This window comes from Macrobrachium nipponense, chromosome 5 (genome assembly GCF_015104395.2).
Source record: "Macrobrachium nipponense isolate FS-2020 chromosome 5, ASM1510439v2, whole genome shotgun sequence".
Taxonomy (NCBI): domain Eukaryota; kingdom Metazoa; phylum Arthropoda; class Malacostraca; order Decapoda; family Palaemonidae; genus Macrobrachium; species Macrobrachium nipponense.
Window position 1 is genome coordinate 110,177,577 of NC_061107.1, and position 18,629 is coordinate 110,196,205.

At 37.1% G+C, this 18,629-nt stretch overlaps 1 protein-coding gene across 2 annotated transcripts in view; it reads left to right on the forward strand.

Annotated features, from left to right (window-relative positions):
- Positions 1-16,853, forward strand: part of LOC135215584 (uncharacterized) — a 237,011-nt gene extending 220,158 nt beyond the window's left edge. For both annotated transcript variants that reach the window (XM_064250453.1, XM_064250454.1), the window contains 2 exons: positions 3,277-3,422; positions 16,442-16,853. In XM_064250453.1, the coding sequence (XP_064106523.1) occupies positions 3,277-3,422; positions 16,442-16,518 (223 nt within the window). In that variant the 3' untranslated portion in view covers positions 16,519-16,853. The remainder of the gene's footprint in view (positions 1-3,276; positions 3,423-16,441) is intronic.
- Positions 16,854-18,629: the final 1,776 nt, after the last annotated feature.

Consider the following 18,629-nt stretch of genomic DNA (forward strand, 5'->3'; position numbering starts at 1 on the left):
GTTTACTAAATTGCTAATAATACACTAGTATTTCATCTCCTAAAGTTCCCGCGTGCTCCGGATCCATAATCTCGCTCTCGTCGTGAGTGTCTTTAACAAGATTGGCTTGGTACGAGCAGAACAGGGAAAGGATAAACCTGGCCTGAGTCCGATCACACCGGAGTAGCAATTCCCAGTATTCTGGGAGCGCTTCTCTTAGCCCCAATCTGCCCCCACCGGAGTGGGAAGCAGAGATCACTGACAGAATATTGAAAAGGGGGAGCGACGGGAACTTGGTATGTGGTGTTCCGGTCCCGAAATACCTTGCGGGTCTTTCAAACAAGGAGTAGCAAACTTCACAGCCGTCCGGGTGCCATACCAAGAGGTTATCGACCTCCACAGCACAACTGGCATGAGATCGACAGACCTCATGACCACACGGTTGTTGGAGGACGGCTGTGCAACCCAACTCTGGACAGCGTACCATCTGCAAGTTAAAATTGGTACATGAATATCTTCAAATAGTTCCGCCGGAGTTAATTCCGGTGGTATGTTTACACTTAGACTAGTTCTACTAAAACTCACTAAAGGTAAACATCAACTATAATAATTTTACATAACGTAAAAGCTCTGATTGTCTCCGCCTGCTCTGGAATCCATAATCTCGGTATCGCAATAGCTATGACTGGCGGAGTTGGCTTGATACAAACAGAACAGGGAAACAACGTAAAACCTAAGCCTGAGCTGATCACACCGGAGTAGGATAGCAATTCCAAGTCAATTGGAAACGCATTGCCTAAGCCTAGTTCCGCAGCGATAACAACAGAGAAATAGGGAAAACAGAGTGGCGGGAACAGCGGTACGTAGAACTCCGGCGTATAAAATTCTGGCGCATGTGATGGTAGACCACACCTCACCAGAATAAATGCAGGCCCGGAGACATACCAACAGAGACTACATAATCTACTAATCCTTAACCTCCTCCGACTAATCCCCCGGAACAGTGTTCGATGCTCCAGCTGCTGTTCACCGGTAGGATTACTTGGTCAGCGAGCTAACGAAGTACCAACGGAACGAGTGCGGAACGGAAGGAAGAGCCCGGAGGAGAAAGGTAGACTTAATCGCCTGGCAACAGCAACCGGTCAGGTGATTACCACCCTCCGAGAAGCCATGAAGTAGCCCACTACTAAAGGGGCAGAAGGCGGCATGCCAACTGACAACCTAAAGGAGGTAACGGCCAAGGCTATACTTACAAAATTTATTGATAAGGAATTAATGGAAGTACCGACGAATAAAGGCAAGCCCATCTACGAGGTTAGCCTTACCCTCCACAATCAGATACACCAATCTGGTCAGGTAGGCTAGGATAGCGCCTACTAGTACGTCACGAAAGAGGACACTCTAGAGCCTAACCTAACCCTCCAAAATCAAACATATCGACCTGGTCAGGTAAGACAGGCCTAGCACCTACATTTACGTAACAAGAGAGGAACACTCTAGTGATGGATCACCCTCCAAAACCAATATGTCGGTCTGGTCAGGTAAGCGATGACTAGTACCAACTATGGGTAGCGAGTAGCACTCTCAAACGCCTAGCCTACCCTCCAAAACCTAGGCCTTGATCTGATCAGGTAGGCTAGTGTTGATAATATTCGTGTAGGACTTCCAAACTAACTTCATCAAAATAAAAATAGCATATCAATATAATATTATAAGATAATACAAAAAATACCACATACACAACATGCATGAGCATAGCGGATGGATGAGGGCTTTCCTTTACCTCCAAAAATAATAACTGGCATAGTACTAGGCTAGCTAGCCTAGCCCGCCTCAAACACACTACTCACGCATGAAGTAGATTGAAAAATAAAACAGCACTCTCATGAGGGAACCAAATCGCTCATGAAGGACGATGACTAACAAGGGAAACCCTCTAATTAAGGCCAAAAAATGTAATGGCTCCAACAGTGATACATAAGCCTATCGGTACACATCAGGAGCGAAATGGTAAAATTTCATGACAACAGTAACGCTTACTGTGATGTGCAATAGTGGTGAAAATAAGATATGCATCGAAATAAAAAAGTTGAGAAGACTGAGTAACGCGGTACCTTGATGTAGACATGGCGGCTCCCTGGATGAGGGCTTATTCCACGTACACAACATACAAACACCTCAACTGAAAACTTCTCAAATAAGGGCAAACTGTTGTCTAACCGCGTTCAAAGTCAACAAATAACATACTCAACTTAGATGAAGATGCTTCTTGAAGATAGAAGACATTATGATAAAAAATATAGCAAAATAATCTCAACCGAAAAATAAAGCGGTTCGCGTTGCGAGTGCTATGAAAGGAATGAGGGTTCTTGGCAGAGGTAGTAGTGATGAGCGGAAGGTAGCCGTTGTAACGGCACCTCTCTGGCGGGGGATTTTGAGAGAGGAGAGACCTAATTGGCAAAGTATCTGTGATAGTGGCTTCCACTCGCTCCTGATGCTATACCGACACCCTATGAGGGTGATCGATCCAGAGGTAGTAACTCTGGCATTCCATATGGCATTTTTCTCTGGTATATTTAGCATTTATTTATACCTAGAAATGAGTGCTATAGGTTCATTTCACTGGGCAAGACAGGTCGATCCCAGAAATATGTCTGTAACCTGAAACCTCTTGGTGAGAATTAGGGTGAAGAAATTTTAGCCAAACCCCGTATGGTCTTTAGGATATAAATTGAGATTTTTAATATTTACTATTTATTTTTTATTTATTTTTATAAAATGGTTAAATGATTGCAAATGATATACATGAGGTCAATGCAGTTTTGCATATGTTGATGTGTCCAGTAATGTTTTAATAAAAAAAAAAAAAGTTTCAATTGCAATGATGTATTGAATGGCCTCCCCAACCTGTACACTGGTCCATATGGCCCAAATTTCATACATTCTAGATATACAAGCCTGAATTCTTTATTGTAGTTCTGTCTCTGACCAGTCCAACACATGTCCATGTTCTGAAGGAAGAAATGGAACTGTTTGCATCATAACAGAGTGGTTCCCCTTATCCTGTCTCACCTACTGTTATATAATTACCTTTTTGCTGATCCTCAATGACCAATCCAACTTTCGTCAGAGGTTAATTCCATATAAAAAGCCTCAGCTTTGTACATCCAGAAAGATGACAGTGATCTTGATTTGTGATTTCTGAGTGTATCATTTCATCTTGTAAATGTAGATTTGTTTTATAAATGTGATTCTTATATCTTTTTCATATCCATTTATTGTGAACTGGCATTTCAGTTTAGAAACCATGGATGGAGATGTAGGAGATGATTGTTGGTGGCAAAGTGCGCGGCAGAATGCTCGGCAGTTGCGTTCTCAGTGGGCAGTTCCAACAGATTATTATTCAAGTGTCAAAGTGCTTACAAATGAACCACTTCTTAAAGGTAATTATGTCAGCATACTTTTTCCCAGTAAAAGTTAAATTGACTAAAGTTATATTGTTAATTTTTTTATACTTAAATACAGATCGTGGATGTGTATGTTACTTATCCACTTTAATTGGTTATGCCAGCTTGAAAGAAGTGTAATTAGAAAAGGAATAGGTCTTGAGGTGCTGTTATAGTTGTTGTTTAGTAACATGTATGTACATGGAAATGAAACACAGAGCCATCATAATCTCACAGAGTGACACTTGTACAAGAAAGAGTATAGTATGAGAACCTTTGTTTTTGAGAGATTACATTAAGAGAACCCTATTATCTGTCCTCCCCATATATGACATGTTTTGCACTTGTGTTTTGATTTGTATTTTATGTTTCTGTATGTGAGGCTGAATTCAGTTATATTTTATGGACAGTTTCCAGAGGGTAAGATGTTAGATCCAGATATGTATCTGTAGGATGAAGAATCATACCTTAGGTAAAAAAAAAAAAATTACAAAGTTTAGTCATTAGCCTAGTATGCCATTTCTAAGAAAAGCTTTTGATCATAATTTGTTAGATATCTAAATAGCCATGCATATCTCATAATAAGGCCCTTAACATAGAAGAGATATCAAAATCAACATGAATAAAATAGTGAACCATTTCCAAACTGGTTGACACGATAGGCCCGGCGGACACTTTTAGGATTCAGATACCCACTTTTGTCAGTTTCATGGTGGGTACAACAAATAGCTGGAGAGGAATCAATTGCAGTACATAAATGGATTTAATTTTCTTGTTATTAGTAGTTCAATGTTATAAATATTTGTCATAATAGGGCAGAATACCCTCAGCCCTGTGCTAATGTTTATTTATGAATCTTTTTGTTTTGCACATTTTTTTAAAATTAGGAAAAATATAGGCAGTTTCACTATGTATCTTCAAACTAGCTCACAAAAAGCTACACAAGTGATGATTTTGAAAATGCTGTTAAAAGAATAAGATATCTGTACTTCATGTTTTTGTAATAAATGATAATCGATTAAATTATGAAAAATATGAAAATAAGAGAACTAGATATTCTGAGATTAATGTAAATATATAATTAACATAAATTATAGTGAGAGAAAATGAATTAATTAAGATGGCTTCTAGTAGCAATTACTTCCCCTTTACCCAATTTATGCATCTCTGCAAAGCTCCAGATAACCAAAATCCCAGATTGAAGATGAACTAACTATTCTTTGAATTACAAGTAGGTTAGAGCCTGCACACCAAGTCCTCCTGGGTACTGTCTTACTTCTAGTGAGTTTGTTAACCAACAAAAAAGTCTCCCCACTTTTCACAAGCTTGAATTGCATTTTATGTATATCTAGTTTGTGTTATTTTTACTGTTTATATTTTTCATTTGATAATGATTAAGTATTGCAGTTTTACAGTGTACCACATTCTTTTTTAGTATTTCACATAGTCATTTCACCTGTTGGACAATTGCTTCTCCAGTTAAAAGTGGTTCAGAAAATGTTTCAATTGTAACAGTCATATGTATTGGTGTCAGTTGTTTCTGAATTACTAGTGATATACCCAATTCCTGCTACCTTGAGTACAGGTACTGGAAATATACCCAACCCTTCTCACCCATGGGATGTATGCTGGAGATACACCTTACTCCTAGGCCTTAACCCCTTTTGTGGGCAGTACCAGAAATAATGACAGTTTAAAAAAAGCCTCTTGGGACTTTAAAGTACAGGGAGTCCTCGGTTATCAGGGGGGATTCCATTTCCAAGGGGGCACCAATAAGCAAAAACCGCCATTAACTGAAACTCGGCGCTTTATGGCTCCATATGGCACTTTTGGCGCCGTATGTTATGGCGTGCCATAAGACACCTTATGGCATCAATAACCAGAACCCGGCCTGTCATGGCACCACAAATCACCAATTTTGTGGTGCTAGACCAGTGCCATAAAACTGGATCACTGATAACCGGGGACTGCCTGTACAACCAAATAGAACATTTTTACTCAACCTGTTTTCTGATGTGGCCAGTAAGGCACAAAATGGTGTTAATAAGTTTTAACACACAGACACACACACACACACACACACACGAGTCAGCGCAGGTGATAGTTGCAGAAAATGGATGTTTGCAAACTTTACCCACACTCTTAGCCATCATCCTGAAACATTGGCTAAAAATCGACTGGGAGAAATGATAGACTGTCATTCTTTAATGCCAGTTTGTGTTGCTATTTTTTTTATTGTTAAACCCACTTTAAAGCATTCTATTACTCTAATAATATTTTCAGTGCTTTTACGAGGTAAAGACATGTTTGTCAAGGTAATATGAGCCTTAATGCAAGGGCATTAGTAGAAGAAAGTCGTGAGTCTGTAGCAAAATCAAAAGTCGATGTGCACTATTGAAAGACAATTAGCTACTGATTGTTAATTCTCCCGCCCACTGCTTTGCGAGTGACTGACTTGAGTGTCCAACTAGTTCATTTCTCCCAGTCGATTTCTAGCCCATGTTTCAGGACGATGGCTAAGAGTGTGGGTAATGTTTGCAAACATCCATTTTCTGTAACTATCACTCTCTAACTATTTTTTTTCTTTTTTTTTTTGGCGCTTATAACTGCAGTTTTACGCCTCACTGTTGGGGAGTCATCACAGTGCCAAATCATTGCAGAAGGACTTTGTTTAATCAGCAATGAACGCAATGAAAATAATGCTCTTTGTTTGCAAGCTCTGGTGTATCTGAAAGCTGTTGTCTAAGTCACGTGACTCACATGAATCTTATAAGGGAGTGTTGGAGAGAGAGTTGCCAGAAATCATGAAAGATACATAAAAAATCGTCAAGAAAAGGGAAAATAAACTGTATTGCAATGCATGGAAGGGCGGTATTCACGTGTGTCCCTTTAAATCAGTTATGTATGTTGTCTTTTTAATCCACCTAGGTCGCGGGCGGTTCAAATATACGCTCTAGGCTAATGTCACATGGTTATAGAATGTAAATTTCCATAAATCTTAATTTTTAAATTTTGGGGGTATACCAACTATTCAGAGGTGTAGTATAACCTTAAAGGTTCAAAAGTTGGAAGGTCATATAATAGGGTTATATAAACAATTTCAAAGAAACAAATTTCATTGAGAAAGAACATCAAATATAACTATATTTAATCCCTTTATTACTGGATACAGTCTGGCTTATATTATGGCAACCATTAGAAGAGTTTTAACAATTTAGGTACGTAGTGCTTACTCGAATTTGTGGGATGACGAGCAATCTGAAATCACTAATATACTTTTATTCTGGGTTTTTATTTATATATTGGCTGGAAACAGTTAACAGACTCATTCATTTAGATTATGAAAGGTTTTGGTAATGGAGGGGTTAATCCTTTTCCCCATTACAATACTTAATATTGTTTTTGTCAAGTAACCCAAGAAAAATTAAATAGCGGTACACAAATAAAAATAAGATTATGAAAGGACCAGAGTTTGTTTCTCAGTATAGATCGACAAAACATTCAGTTCAAAAAGAGCACAAATCCCTTTGCAAGTTCCAACTCATACTGGACTTGGACCATCTGAAATAAGTTAAAATCATAATTTTATTAAAGAATATTCAACATAATTATCCTAAAAATGAAAATTGGCATAGCAAATTAATATTATGCCAGCCTAGAAGGATTTTCAATTCCTATACCAATGACAAAAGTATCGGATGGTATCGCCCAGAAATTCACTGATACCGATACCACAAAAACTAGCCAATACCGATTAAATTATGATAAACTGACAAACTGATACCGATACTTGGGCACGTTTGTAGTGCTTATGGCGCCAAGTTTCGATTAATGGCGCTGATAACCGGTTAACAGAGCCTCTTTTAGGTATGTCATGGCACCATAACTCTATTATTGGCACCTTATGTTGTCGATAACCAAAATTCACCCCAATATGGCACCATAAATTGCTGATTTTAAGGCACTAGACAAGTGCCATAAAATCAGATCGCTATTAACCGAGATCACTGATAACCAGGGACTGCTGTACTATATATACTAGCTGACCAGACCAGTGCTGCCTGGAAAACTATGTATGACAACCGATAAACTCTCTCTCTCTCTCTCTCTCTCTCCTCTCATCAAGATAGTCGCTTCAGTTACATTGCCTAGCATTTTTTACATTTTATATTTCACCACTTTTCACCCCCATTCCTACTGGGGCTGAACTTGGACTCGAAGGGCATCATGAGTGTTTTTGTTCATCCCAGTGACCTCAAAAACTATGGATTAGACACCTTCCTATTGTCACTGAACTCATTCTTAAAGGTATTGGGAGTGTTACTATTCATCTCAGCAACCTCAAAAGCTATGGGTTAGGCACAAATATGTGTATTTTTTGGTTATTTTTAGGTGTCACCACCTTCCCACCCCCTCTTCCTATCAGGGCTGAATTTAGACTTAAAGGACATTGGAAGTGTCAATATTCATCTCGGTGACCTTAAAAACTATAAATTAGAGTATCTGTCATTTTCGGTTATTTTTACGTCATTCCCTTCCAACCCCCTCTCACCCCCTTCTTGTTTGGGGCTGAACAAGGGCTTAAGGGCATAGGAATTTCACTATTCATCTCGGTCACCTTGAAAGCTATGGATTAGACTAATTTCTTTCATTTTGAGTTATTTTTATGTCACCCTCTTCCCACCCCTCTTACACCCCCCTGTCTATAGGGGCTAAACTAGGACTTAAAAGTAATTGGAAGTGACACCATTCATCTCAACGACCTTGAAAAGTATCATTTGAACACTAATATCCATTATTTTTTGCTTTTTTACATGTCTACCCCTTCTCACCCCTTTCTCCCTTCCTATTGGGATTATCACTATTCATCTCAGCGGCCTCAAAAATATGGATTAGGCAGTAATATCGGTTGTTTTAAATTATTTTTACATGTCATGCCCTTCCCAACCCTCCTTCCTATTTGGGCTACTTGGACTTAAATGGCATCGGGAGTGTCACTCATCTCTGTCTTTTTAGGTTATTTTTACATGTTGCCCCACTCCCATCCAAATAGGGGCTGAACTTGGATTTGAAGGGCATTGGGGGTGCCACTGTCCATCTCAGCAACCTCAAGAACTATGGATTAAACACTAATGTCTGTCGTTTTCGGTCATTTTTACACGTCACCCTCTTCCCATCCCCTCCCTATCAGAGCTGAACTTGGACTAGAAGGGCATTGGGAGTCACTATTTATCTCAGCAATCTCAAAATCTATGGATTAGACACTAATATCAGTCGTTTTTAGTTAATTTTATGTCACCCTATCCCTCCCCTTTTCAACCCCTTCCTGTTGGGGCTGAAATACAGGCAGTCCCTGGTTTACGACAGAGGTGCTGTTCTTGAGACGCGTCAAAAGCTGAAAATCATTGTAAAGCGGAACTTCGTTGAGAATCATCAAAAATACTTTGGATGTATTGAAAATTATGCCAACTGCATTTTTATTAAGTTTTTCATCGAAAACACCATCAAATATTGATTATTTTGCCTTTTTAGAGACATATTACCACTTATTACCTTGACCTTGTCTCTTTATACAAAACATTACACTTAAATTACCATTAAATATGTTGAGAGTTATATAACACGTTATTAGACATCCTTTTTTTAATTTTTAAATGTGAAGTACGTATATTAAAAAAACTGGCCCACGTCCAGTGCAGCCATATTACCGATGGTTGACTGAGTGCCACATGCTAGGCTAGGTATATTATGCAATGTAAAGAGTAGGCACAAAACTTGTTGCCTAATTACAGGCAGTCCCCAGGTTACGACGGTCTCGGCTTACGACGTTCCGAGGTTAAGGCACTTTTCAATTATATTCATCAGAAATTATTTCCAGGGTTACGATGCCTACAACACTGATCTGGCAGATGAAATATGACACCAAAAATGCAAAATAATCAATATTTAAAGTTTTTTTTTGATGAAGAATGCAGTTTACATAGTTTTAAATGCACCCAAACCATTAAAAGTAAGGTTTTCTTAGGATTTTTGACAATGTTCCGGCTTACGACGATTTTCGGCTTACGACACGTCTCAAGAACGGAACCCCCGTCGTAACCCGGGGACTGCCTAGGCAGTCCCCGGCTTACTACGATTGTTCCGTTCTTGAGACGTGTTGTAAGCCGAAAATCAAAGCCTGAAAATTGTCAAAAATCCTAAGAAAACCTTATTTTTAATGGCATTGGTTGTATTAAAAGTACATAAACTGTATTTTTATTGCATTTTTCATAAAAAAAATACTTTAAATATTGATTATTTTGCATTTTTGGAGTCATATTTCTTCTGCCAGATTGGCGTGGTAAGCACCGTAACTCCGGAATGTGCCTTAAATCTGGAAATAAGGTCTGATGGATATAATTGAAGTGTGTTGTAACTTCTGAACATCGTAAGCCGGGGACTGCCTGTATAAGAAATATCCTGGACTGAAAATTTGACTTGACACTCAGCATCCTTTCATCGTAGCTGGAATTACTACCATTAAATTCTTGAACAAGGTGGTTAGGCAGTAACTACTGTCTGGTAGGCAGGCAGGCAGGCCCACCTGCCCGTATGTAAGCACTCCACTTTGTTTTCGGCCGTCTTCCGATGAAGACATATTTTTGTGAGCTCTTGCTAACTAGCCGTTAATCATTTTCCCGGTGGGATCTTTTATTTTTTATTTTTTTAATAAATGTATACTGTGTTTGACATTAATAATTAATTGAATTTAATAATTAATATGCAAACCCACTTTTTGTGATAGCTGTCTTTCTACTTTGTGTTAAGGGTTGGCAGCATAGGTATGCCAACTTCTTTATTAGTACGTATTTTCGCCCTTTAACGTTAGGACAAGACATATATTCATCCGAAATTTACACTTATGCTTTGGAAATTACTGAGGGGAACTTCAAAAGATTTGTCCTTTATTTCTTCTGGTAATTCCTCTTCTCCTTTGTCCTTTCACTACCTATCAGACAAAGGTTGGTGTTTGGGGGATCTCCTCTCATTTCAGAGGGTGGTGCCCTTGCATGCAAGAGGAGTATCCTTATTAATTTAAAACATATTTTCTTTCTTTTATAGGCTAACAGTGGTGATAGTTGATTACAGCTTTGGATGGTTGGATATCTCTTTGTGTTGGTTATCCTAACTGGAATTGTAGTACCTGTGACTCGTAGCATGCTTTGATATTGGTCCTCGAGAGTGTGTACTGTTCCCCTGCTGGAAATCATGTTCATTTACCACTGCTATCCTGGAGTTTCGTCACTGGACAAAGCCTTCGCCGCTGCCCTGTGATTATTAACTCTATTCCTGCTGGTAAATATACCTCATCCTGTAGAAGAAGTCTTGCAGAATTTGGAGAAGTGGAAGTGGAAGAGAGCTCGTTATGTTGCCATCTTCCTCTTCGGAATCATCATAATTTTTATCAGCCTCCACCCCTTCGACTTCTAAGGCTCCCTGCCGAAGAAGGAGAAGGTAGTCTTCCCCCCTAAGAAGTCTTGTCACGGGACTTCTAAGGGTCTGCCTCCTCATACTGAGGAGACAGTTGGGTCTTCTGCTGGCTCTCCCGTTCTTTCAGGAATGGGAACCATCACACTGTCCCCAGGGCCTAGCGTGTCGAGAGCCATAGAAGCACAAACTTCGGTTCGCACTTCTGCTGGTAGTCCTTGAGGTTCTGCCCCTACGACTAGTTCCGTGTCGGGTACTTGTTTGCAAGTCCCTGAGTGCACATAAATCTTCGGAGTTGGTGACGCTGAGTCTGCTCATCATCATGACTTGGGCATGGAGTGGAGGAAGGGCTCTATGGTGTAAAAAAGTGGAACTTTTTGTATATTATTAAAATTTCCATTTTTTTTTCTCTGAAGTTGCTGATTTAAGTTTCATATTCTCACAGTCTTTAGAAGTCTTGGAGGAACTTGTAGGATTTTATACCTGACTATAAGAAATACCTCAGTGGCACATGGCACAGTCTTGTTCATCTTACCACAATAGTAACAAGAAAAATTGGCAAATCTTTTGACACGCTGTTTACAAGGGAACTTTGATAATGGTTTTGAGTGCAGAGTAATTCAGATAGATTTTAGAGCTGCTTTCAGTTTAGTAAATCACAAGGCACTTACTTATTTATAAACTTCGGAATCTTGGGGTGGGTGGATATGTTTTAGGATTACTACAAGATTTCCCTACAGGTAGACAGCAGAGAGTTGCTGTGGGTGGGAACTTTAGTAAACCAAGACCTATTGTGTCTGGAGTTCCACAGGGTAGGGTTCTTGACCCGCTATTATTTTAGTGTATTCAAGTGACATGGTTGTTGGCCTGGAAAACAAGTTTGTTCAGTATGCTGATGATGCAACACTTGTTTGTGTAGTGTTCAGTATGCTGATGATGCAACACTTGTGGGTGTAGTTTTCAACATGATGATGCAACACTATTGGCTGTAATAAAGTCTCCCCTTTTGAGAAATGAAGCTGCCCTCAGCCTCAGTCAGGACATGGACTGGCTCAGGAAATGGTGTAGTTGGTGGCATATGAGGCTGAACTCCAGTAAAACAAAAACCCTATTGATTAGCAGATCTCATACAGATTTTCAACCCCATCCTCCCCTTCAGGTGGATGGAATTTTGGTGAACGAGTCTGAAACTTTAACTATTCTAGATGTAACTTTTCACTCATATCTAACTTTTGAGAAACTCTAATGAAATTTTCAGTGAATGCCACACAAAAGTTAGGTACTGTTCGTAAGGCCTCAAGGCCTCAAGTGATAAAATGCAATCTGTTTTAGGTCATTTGTACTCCCTTTACTAGAGTACTGTTCTCTGGTGTGGACGTTTGCTTCTGCCAGAGATTTATCTCTTTTAGATAGAGTGGTTCGTGGTGGTAGGCTTTTCCCTAATACAGGCAGTCCCCAGGTTACGACGGGGGATCTGTTCTTGAGACGTGTCGTAAGCCGAAAATCGTTGTAAGCCGGAGCTTCATAAAAAATCCTAAGAAAACCTTACTTTTAATGCTTTGGGAGCATTGAAAACTATGTAAACTTCATTCTTATTGCATTTTTCATAAAAAAACCTTCAAATATTGATTATTCTGCATTTTTGGTCATGTTTCATCTGCCAGATTAGTGTTGTTGGCGTCGTAACCCTGGAACATGCATCGTAACCCTGGAAATAATGTCTGCTAAATATAATTGAGAAGCGCCTTAACCTTGGAAAGTCGTAACCCAAACCCGTCGTAACCCGGGGACTGCCTGCAGTGGTATTTATAACTTGGATCATTGACAGATGGTCTCTTGTTTGTCACTTTTTCATAAGTTGTATTTCAACAGAGATCTTTCACATTCATAATTGATCTTTGATCCTCTTTATCTGCCAAGAGTAACCTGATTTGCTGAACAGCAGCACCAATATGCAGTAAATGTGCCTTGCTGGCAGATTTTCCAGTTCCAGAGGTCCTTTATTCCTCACACTGTTGGACTGGAACAGCCTCCCAAAGGAAGTTGTGCAATTGGAACTTCAGAAGTTCAAGTGAAGGTGCAATACATTACTACCCTAATACTATTCTCTATGCATTTACATAAATACAGTTTTTACTATTTGTTAATTTATTAATTGTTTTCCTTTCTTAAGTGGTATCTCTCCTTTTAGCTTTTCCTTTTACCTCCTCTTATTTAAAACAAATGTTATTGAAAGATATTGCTGTATCAGCTTTATTTACCTTGTAAATAGTCTTCTCTGTTTTTCTAATAACTGCTTTCTCTCCTGCTATTACAACTGGCATGTATTGCGCCAATATAATTCATCAGGAGGAATCAATTTCAGGGAACAATATCCCTGAAATTGACTCCTCCTGATGAATCATATCGGCGCAATACTCGCCAGTTATAACAGCAGAGAGAAAGTAGTTTTAAGTAAATAGAGAAGACTAGAGAGAAAGTAGTTTCAAGTAAATAGAGAAGACTGTTTACAAGTTAAATGCAGCTGATGCAGCAACATCTTCCTATAATAATAGTAATAATAATATGAAGTAGATATTTTAGTAACAACTGCTAGAAGGATCCAACATATTACTTGGAATGATTGGTGGGTAGCTGGAAAATATTACTTCTGTCTCCTCACTTGTTTTCTTATAACTTTTTCAGCCATTTTTTAAATAGTATTCACCAGTATTCCTACATATTTAAGAATTACATAGCATCTCACAAGTTTATAAATTTTCTCCAGAGTTCTGGAGAATCTTTGAAACATGTTTACATTAATGATTGTTGCACCTCTACTCATGCAGCTCATTCATGTCATTGTTTAGGCCAAGGTGATATTATATAAATATTTTGCTTTAATGGAATCAACAACCTAAATGCCATAATTCATTAGGGGATGATATTCTTTATTCCATTTGCTTTGGTGAAGTCAACAAACTAAATAGCCTGTTGTGCATCTTCATTTTATTACACTAGGGGACTGGAATAATACTTCACAAAAAAGTGAGAGATCCGTTTTGCATGTGAAGATAGTACCTGAACTTCTTGTCGGGTAAAATCTGTAGTTAACCCTTAAACGCCGAAGGGGTATAATAAAAATTGTCTCCCGTATGCCGAGGGGGTTTCGGAGTGAGCACTGAAGCGGAAAAAATATTTTTTCTTCAAAAAATCACAACGCGTTTAGTTTTAAAGATTAAGAGTTCATTTTTGGCTCCTTTTTTTGTCATTACCTGAAGTTTAGTATGCAACCATCAGAAATGAAAAAAATATCATTATCATATATAAATAATGCGATATATGATAGTGCGAAAACAAAATTTCATATATAATTGTATTCAAATCGCGCTGTGAGCAAAACGGTTAAAGCTAACAAGTTAATTTTTCCCGTTGTACTGTACACTAAATTGCGATCATTTTGGTATATAACACATTGTAAAACGATCAAAGCAACACAGAGAAAATATTATCACAAAATGATGCATGAATTCGTAACGCGCGGACGTAAACAAAGTTTTTTTTCAAAAATTCACCATAAATCTAAATATTGTTCTAGAGACTTCCCATTTGTTGCAAAATGAATGTAATTGATTGAATATTACTATACTGTAAGAGTTTTAGCTTACAATTGCAGTTTTCGACCATTTCAGACGAGTTAAAGTTGACCGATTGTCGAATTTTTTAATATATTTTTATATGCAAATATTTCAAAAATGAGAAAAGCTACAACCTTCAATTATTTTTTGGTGTATTCTACATGAAATTGCGCACATTATCATATATAAAACTCTATGAAACGCCTAATATGAAATGGAGCAAATATTCCGAGAATGCGACGACGCATTTCTGAGATTTGCGGCGGAGAATCCGCGCGTGGAGGGAAGGAAAGTTTTTTTTTTTAATTCACTATAAATCTAAATATTGTGCTAGAGACTTTCAATTTGTTTCAAAATGAAGATAAATGACTGAATATTACTAGACTGTAAGAGTTTTAGCTTACAATTGCGTTTTTTGACCATTTCGATAGTCAAATTTGACCGAACGTGGTTTTTTTTCTATTTATCGTGATTTATATGCAAATATTTCAAAAATGAGAAAAGCTACAACCTTCAATTATTTTTATTGTTTATTCTACATGAAATTGCGCACATTTTCGTATATAAAACTTTGTGTAACGGCTAATTGAAAATGGTGCAAACATTACCACAATCGCACGTATGATTTTTTCGGAAGAGTTACCGTGCAGACGTAAGGAAAGCGTTTTTTTAATAAATTCACCATAAATGTAAATATTGTGCTAGAGACTTCCAATTTGTTGCAAAATACAGTTAAATGATTGAATATTACTAGAATATAAGAGGTTTACCTTACAATTGCGTTTTTTGATCATTTCGGTAGAGTCAAAAGTTGACCGAAAGTTGAAATTTTGGCACTTATTGTTATTTATATGAAAATATTTCAAAACTGATAAAAGCTACAACCATGGGTTGTTTTCAGTTGTATTGTGCATGAAATTGCGCACATTTCCATATATAAAACTTTATGTAACGGCTAATTTAAAATGGTGCAAACATTACGACAATTGCACGTGATTTTTTCGGAAGAGTTACCGCGTGGACATAAGGAAAAAGTCTTTTTCATAAATTCACCATAAATCGAAATATTGTGCTAGAGATTTCCAATTTGTTGCGAAATGAAGGTAAATGATTGAATATTACTAAAATATAAGAGTTTTAGCTTACAATTGCGTTTTTCAACCATTTCGGTCGAGTCAAAGTTGACCGAAGGTTGAAATTTTGGCACTTATCGTTATTTATATAAAAATATTTCAAAACTGATAAAACCTACAATCATGAGTATTTGTAGTTGTATTCTACATGAAATTGCGCACATTTTTATATACTCCATGTAACAGCTAATTTAAAATGGTGCAAAAATTATGTCAAAGTGACGAAATAATTTCTGAGATGTGTCACTGATACTTTTTAGTGTGATAAGAAAGAAATTTGCGCTTGCGCGCCTGGGTAACGATTGTAAACAAAACAACGTCTTGATCCGTGAGCTCCCAGCATCCCCCAAGGCGCGTGATTCAAAAGTTTTCGGCTGGTATGCCTATAAGTATTTTTCCGTTAATTTTTAAAAAACTTTTCTATGTCGACGTAAAATACGTCCAATCGGCGTTAAAGGGTTAAGTGACTTCCAAATTCATCACTTATTTCTTGCATAGTACAGTAATGGTAATGCACATTCCAAGAGGTTCCAGTGTAACTTTATATCACATTAACCAGAAGAGTTTACAGTTTTGTAATTTCTTGGAAGAAATCACAGCATGAAGGTGGTTAAAATTTTAACAAACCACCTACTGTAGTTTGTGTTGTGCTAGTTCTTGAATTATAGTGCAAATTGCATCCAGTGAAAGCAAGCCATAATTTAGTATTCAACATTACATTTTACAACTGTAATTAATGTTGACTTTTTCGTTACCATGACCTCTCATGAATGTTCATGATATGTGTTTCTTTTTTCAGGAAAATCATTGAACCATATTATGGAAGGCCAACACTTGGTAGCCTTGGTACTCGGACCACAACAGCTTGGGTCTTAGTTGCTGCCAGTGAGAATCTCAGAAGCTTCACACTGGCTAGAGTGGATTTTGTCTGCATTTATATTTATTAAATTATCCCAAGGAGTGAAGATTTATATTTTTCATTTTTTGGAGTTGTAGGATTTAACATACATAGTGCAACTGTGGTGAACTTTATCTCTTGTATAACACAATGAAGTTTTTTTTTTTTTAACTTTGGTATTTGGATTTTTTATGGAGAATTTTGTAGATATTCTCTGTTTGAGAATAATATTTTTTTATTTTCAAGTTTTTGCAAGAAAATTTATGTTGAATACTCAAAATTACTCAGGACAAATAAAGCACTGTGTAATGAATTTGGCCTTATTTATTTACCCTCTTTAGTATTCAACTGAAGCTTCAAATATTCATTATTTTGTGGTTATTATACTTTCCCTGATTCTGTATCTAATGATTAGTTATGCTGGATGTCAGATTGTAGGAATGAAAAAACAGGAAAAAAATAGTTTTTTCCATGAATACTGTTAAAGAAAAATCATTGTATTGTCATTTTTGTGCTTCCTAATTCTAAATTTTATTCCTATGCATATGATTAAATTATTTCTGTTGCATTCATATTCTTTGTAAGGCAGTCCCCAGTTACCGGTGAATTCCGTTAACAACGTTCCTGTTTTACAGCACTTTGTCAAATATATTCATAAAAAAAATATGGTCTTTTTACACCACGATGTTCCAGTTACCAATATACATTACCGCTCCATACTAGGATTTATGGCACTATTTCCAGAGAGAAATCCGCGAATGCACAAGTCCGTGAATCCAGAGAATGCAAATACAGGGGGTCCACTGCATGTACTTTGATATTGTTCACGTTTTGTACGTATTGTACAGTACTAACTTTAATATTTTTTTTTACAGACTAATATGTTCTTACTTTACAGAATTCATCAGCAACTACAGTAAGTCATATACTATACCCTGTACATAGAGAACAGTTGGATTACAGTACAGTAAAACAATAAGGAATGTATGTATGTTCTGTGCATGACACCCAAGGGATTAAAGGTAAGGCTTTCATCACTTACAGATTTTACAGTGTATAGTATTGTACTATGCAGTACTATTGTACAGTAAATCCTATGTACAATATAGTTTTAGTTACTGTGCCGTTAACCTGTCTAAGGTGCTGTAACAAGGATTGCGGCACCGGTAGGCTTAAATTTTCAGTTAACCCTTTAATGCCGAAGGGGTATAATAAAAATCATTTCCCGTATGCCGGGTGGGTCTTGGAGTGAGCGCCAAAGCGAAAAAATATTTTTTCCAAAAAAGCACAGCGTGCTTAGTTTTAAAGATTAAGAGTTCATTTGTGGCTCCTTTTTTTTATCATAGCCTGAAGTTTAGTATGCAACCATCAGAAATGAAAAAAAATATCATTATCATATATAAATAATGCGATATATGATAGTGCGAAAACAAAATTTCATATATAATTGTATTCAAATCGCGCTGTGAGCAAAACGGTTAAAGCTCACGAGTTAATTTTTTTCGTTGTATTGTACACTAAATTGCGATCATTTTGGTATATAACACATTGTAAAACGATCAAAGCAACACAGAGAAAATATTATCACAAAATGATGCATGAATTCGTAACGTGCGAATATAAAAAAATGTTTTTTTCAAAAATTCACCATAAATCGAAATATTGTTCTAGAGACTTCCAATTTGTTTCAATATGAAGATAAATGGTTGAATATTACTATACTGTAAGAGTTTTAGCTTACAATTGCAGTTTTTTACCATATCTGACGAGTTAAAGTTGACCGAATGTCTAATTTTTTTAATATATTTTATTTATATGCAAATATTTCGAAAATGATAAAAGCTCCAACCTTCAATTATTTTTTGTTGTATTCTACATAAAATTGCACACATTTTCATATATAAAACTATGAAACGCCTAATATGAAATGGAGCAAATATTACGAGAATGCGACATACGCATTTCGGAGATTTGCGGCGGAGAATCCGCACGCGGAGGGAAGGAAAGTTTTTTTTTAAATTCACCATAAATCTAAATATTGTGCTAGAGACTTCAAATTTGTTTCAAAATAAAGATAAATAACTGAATA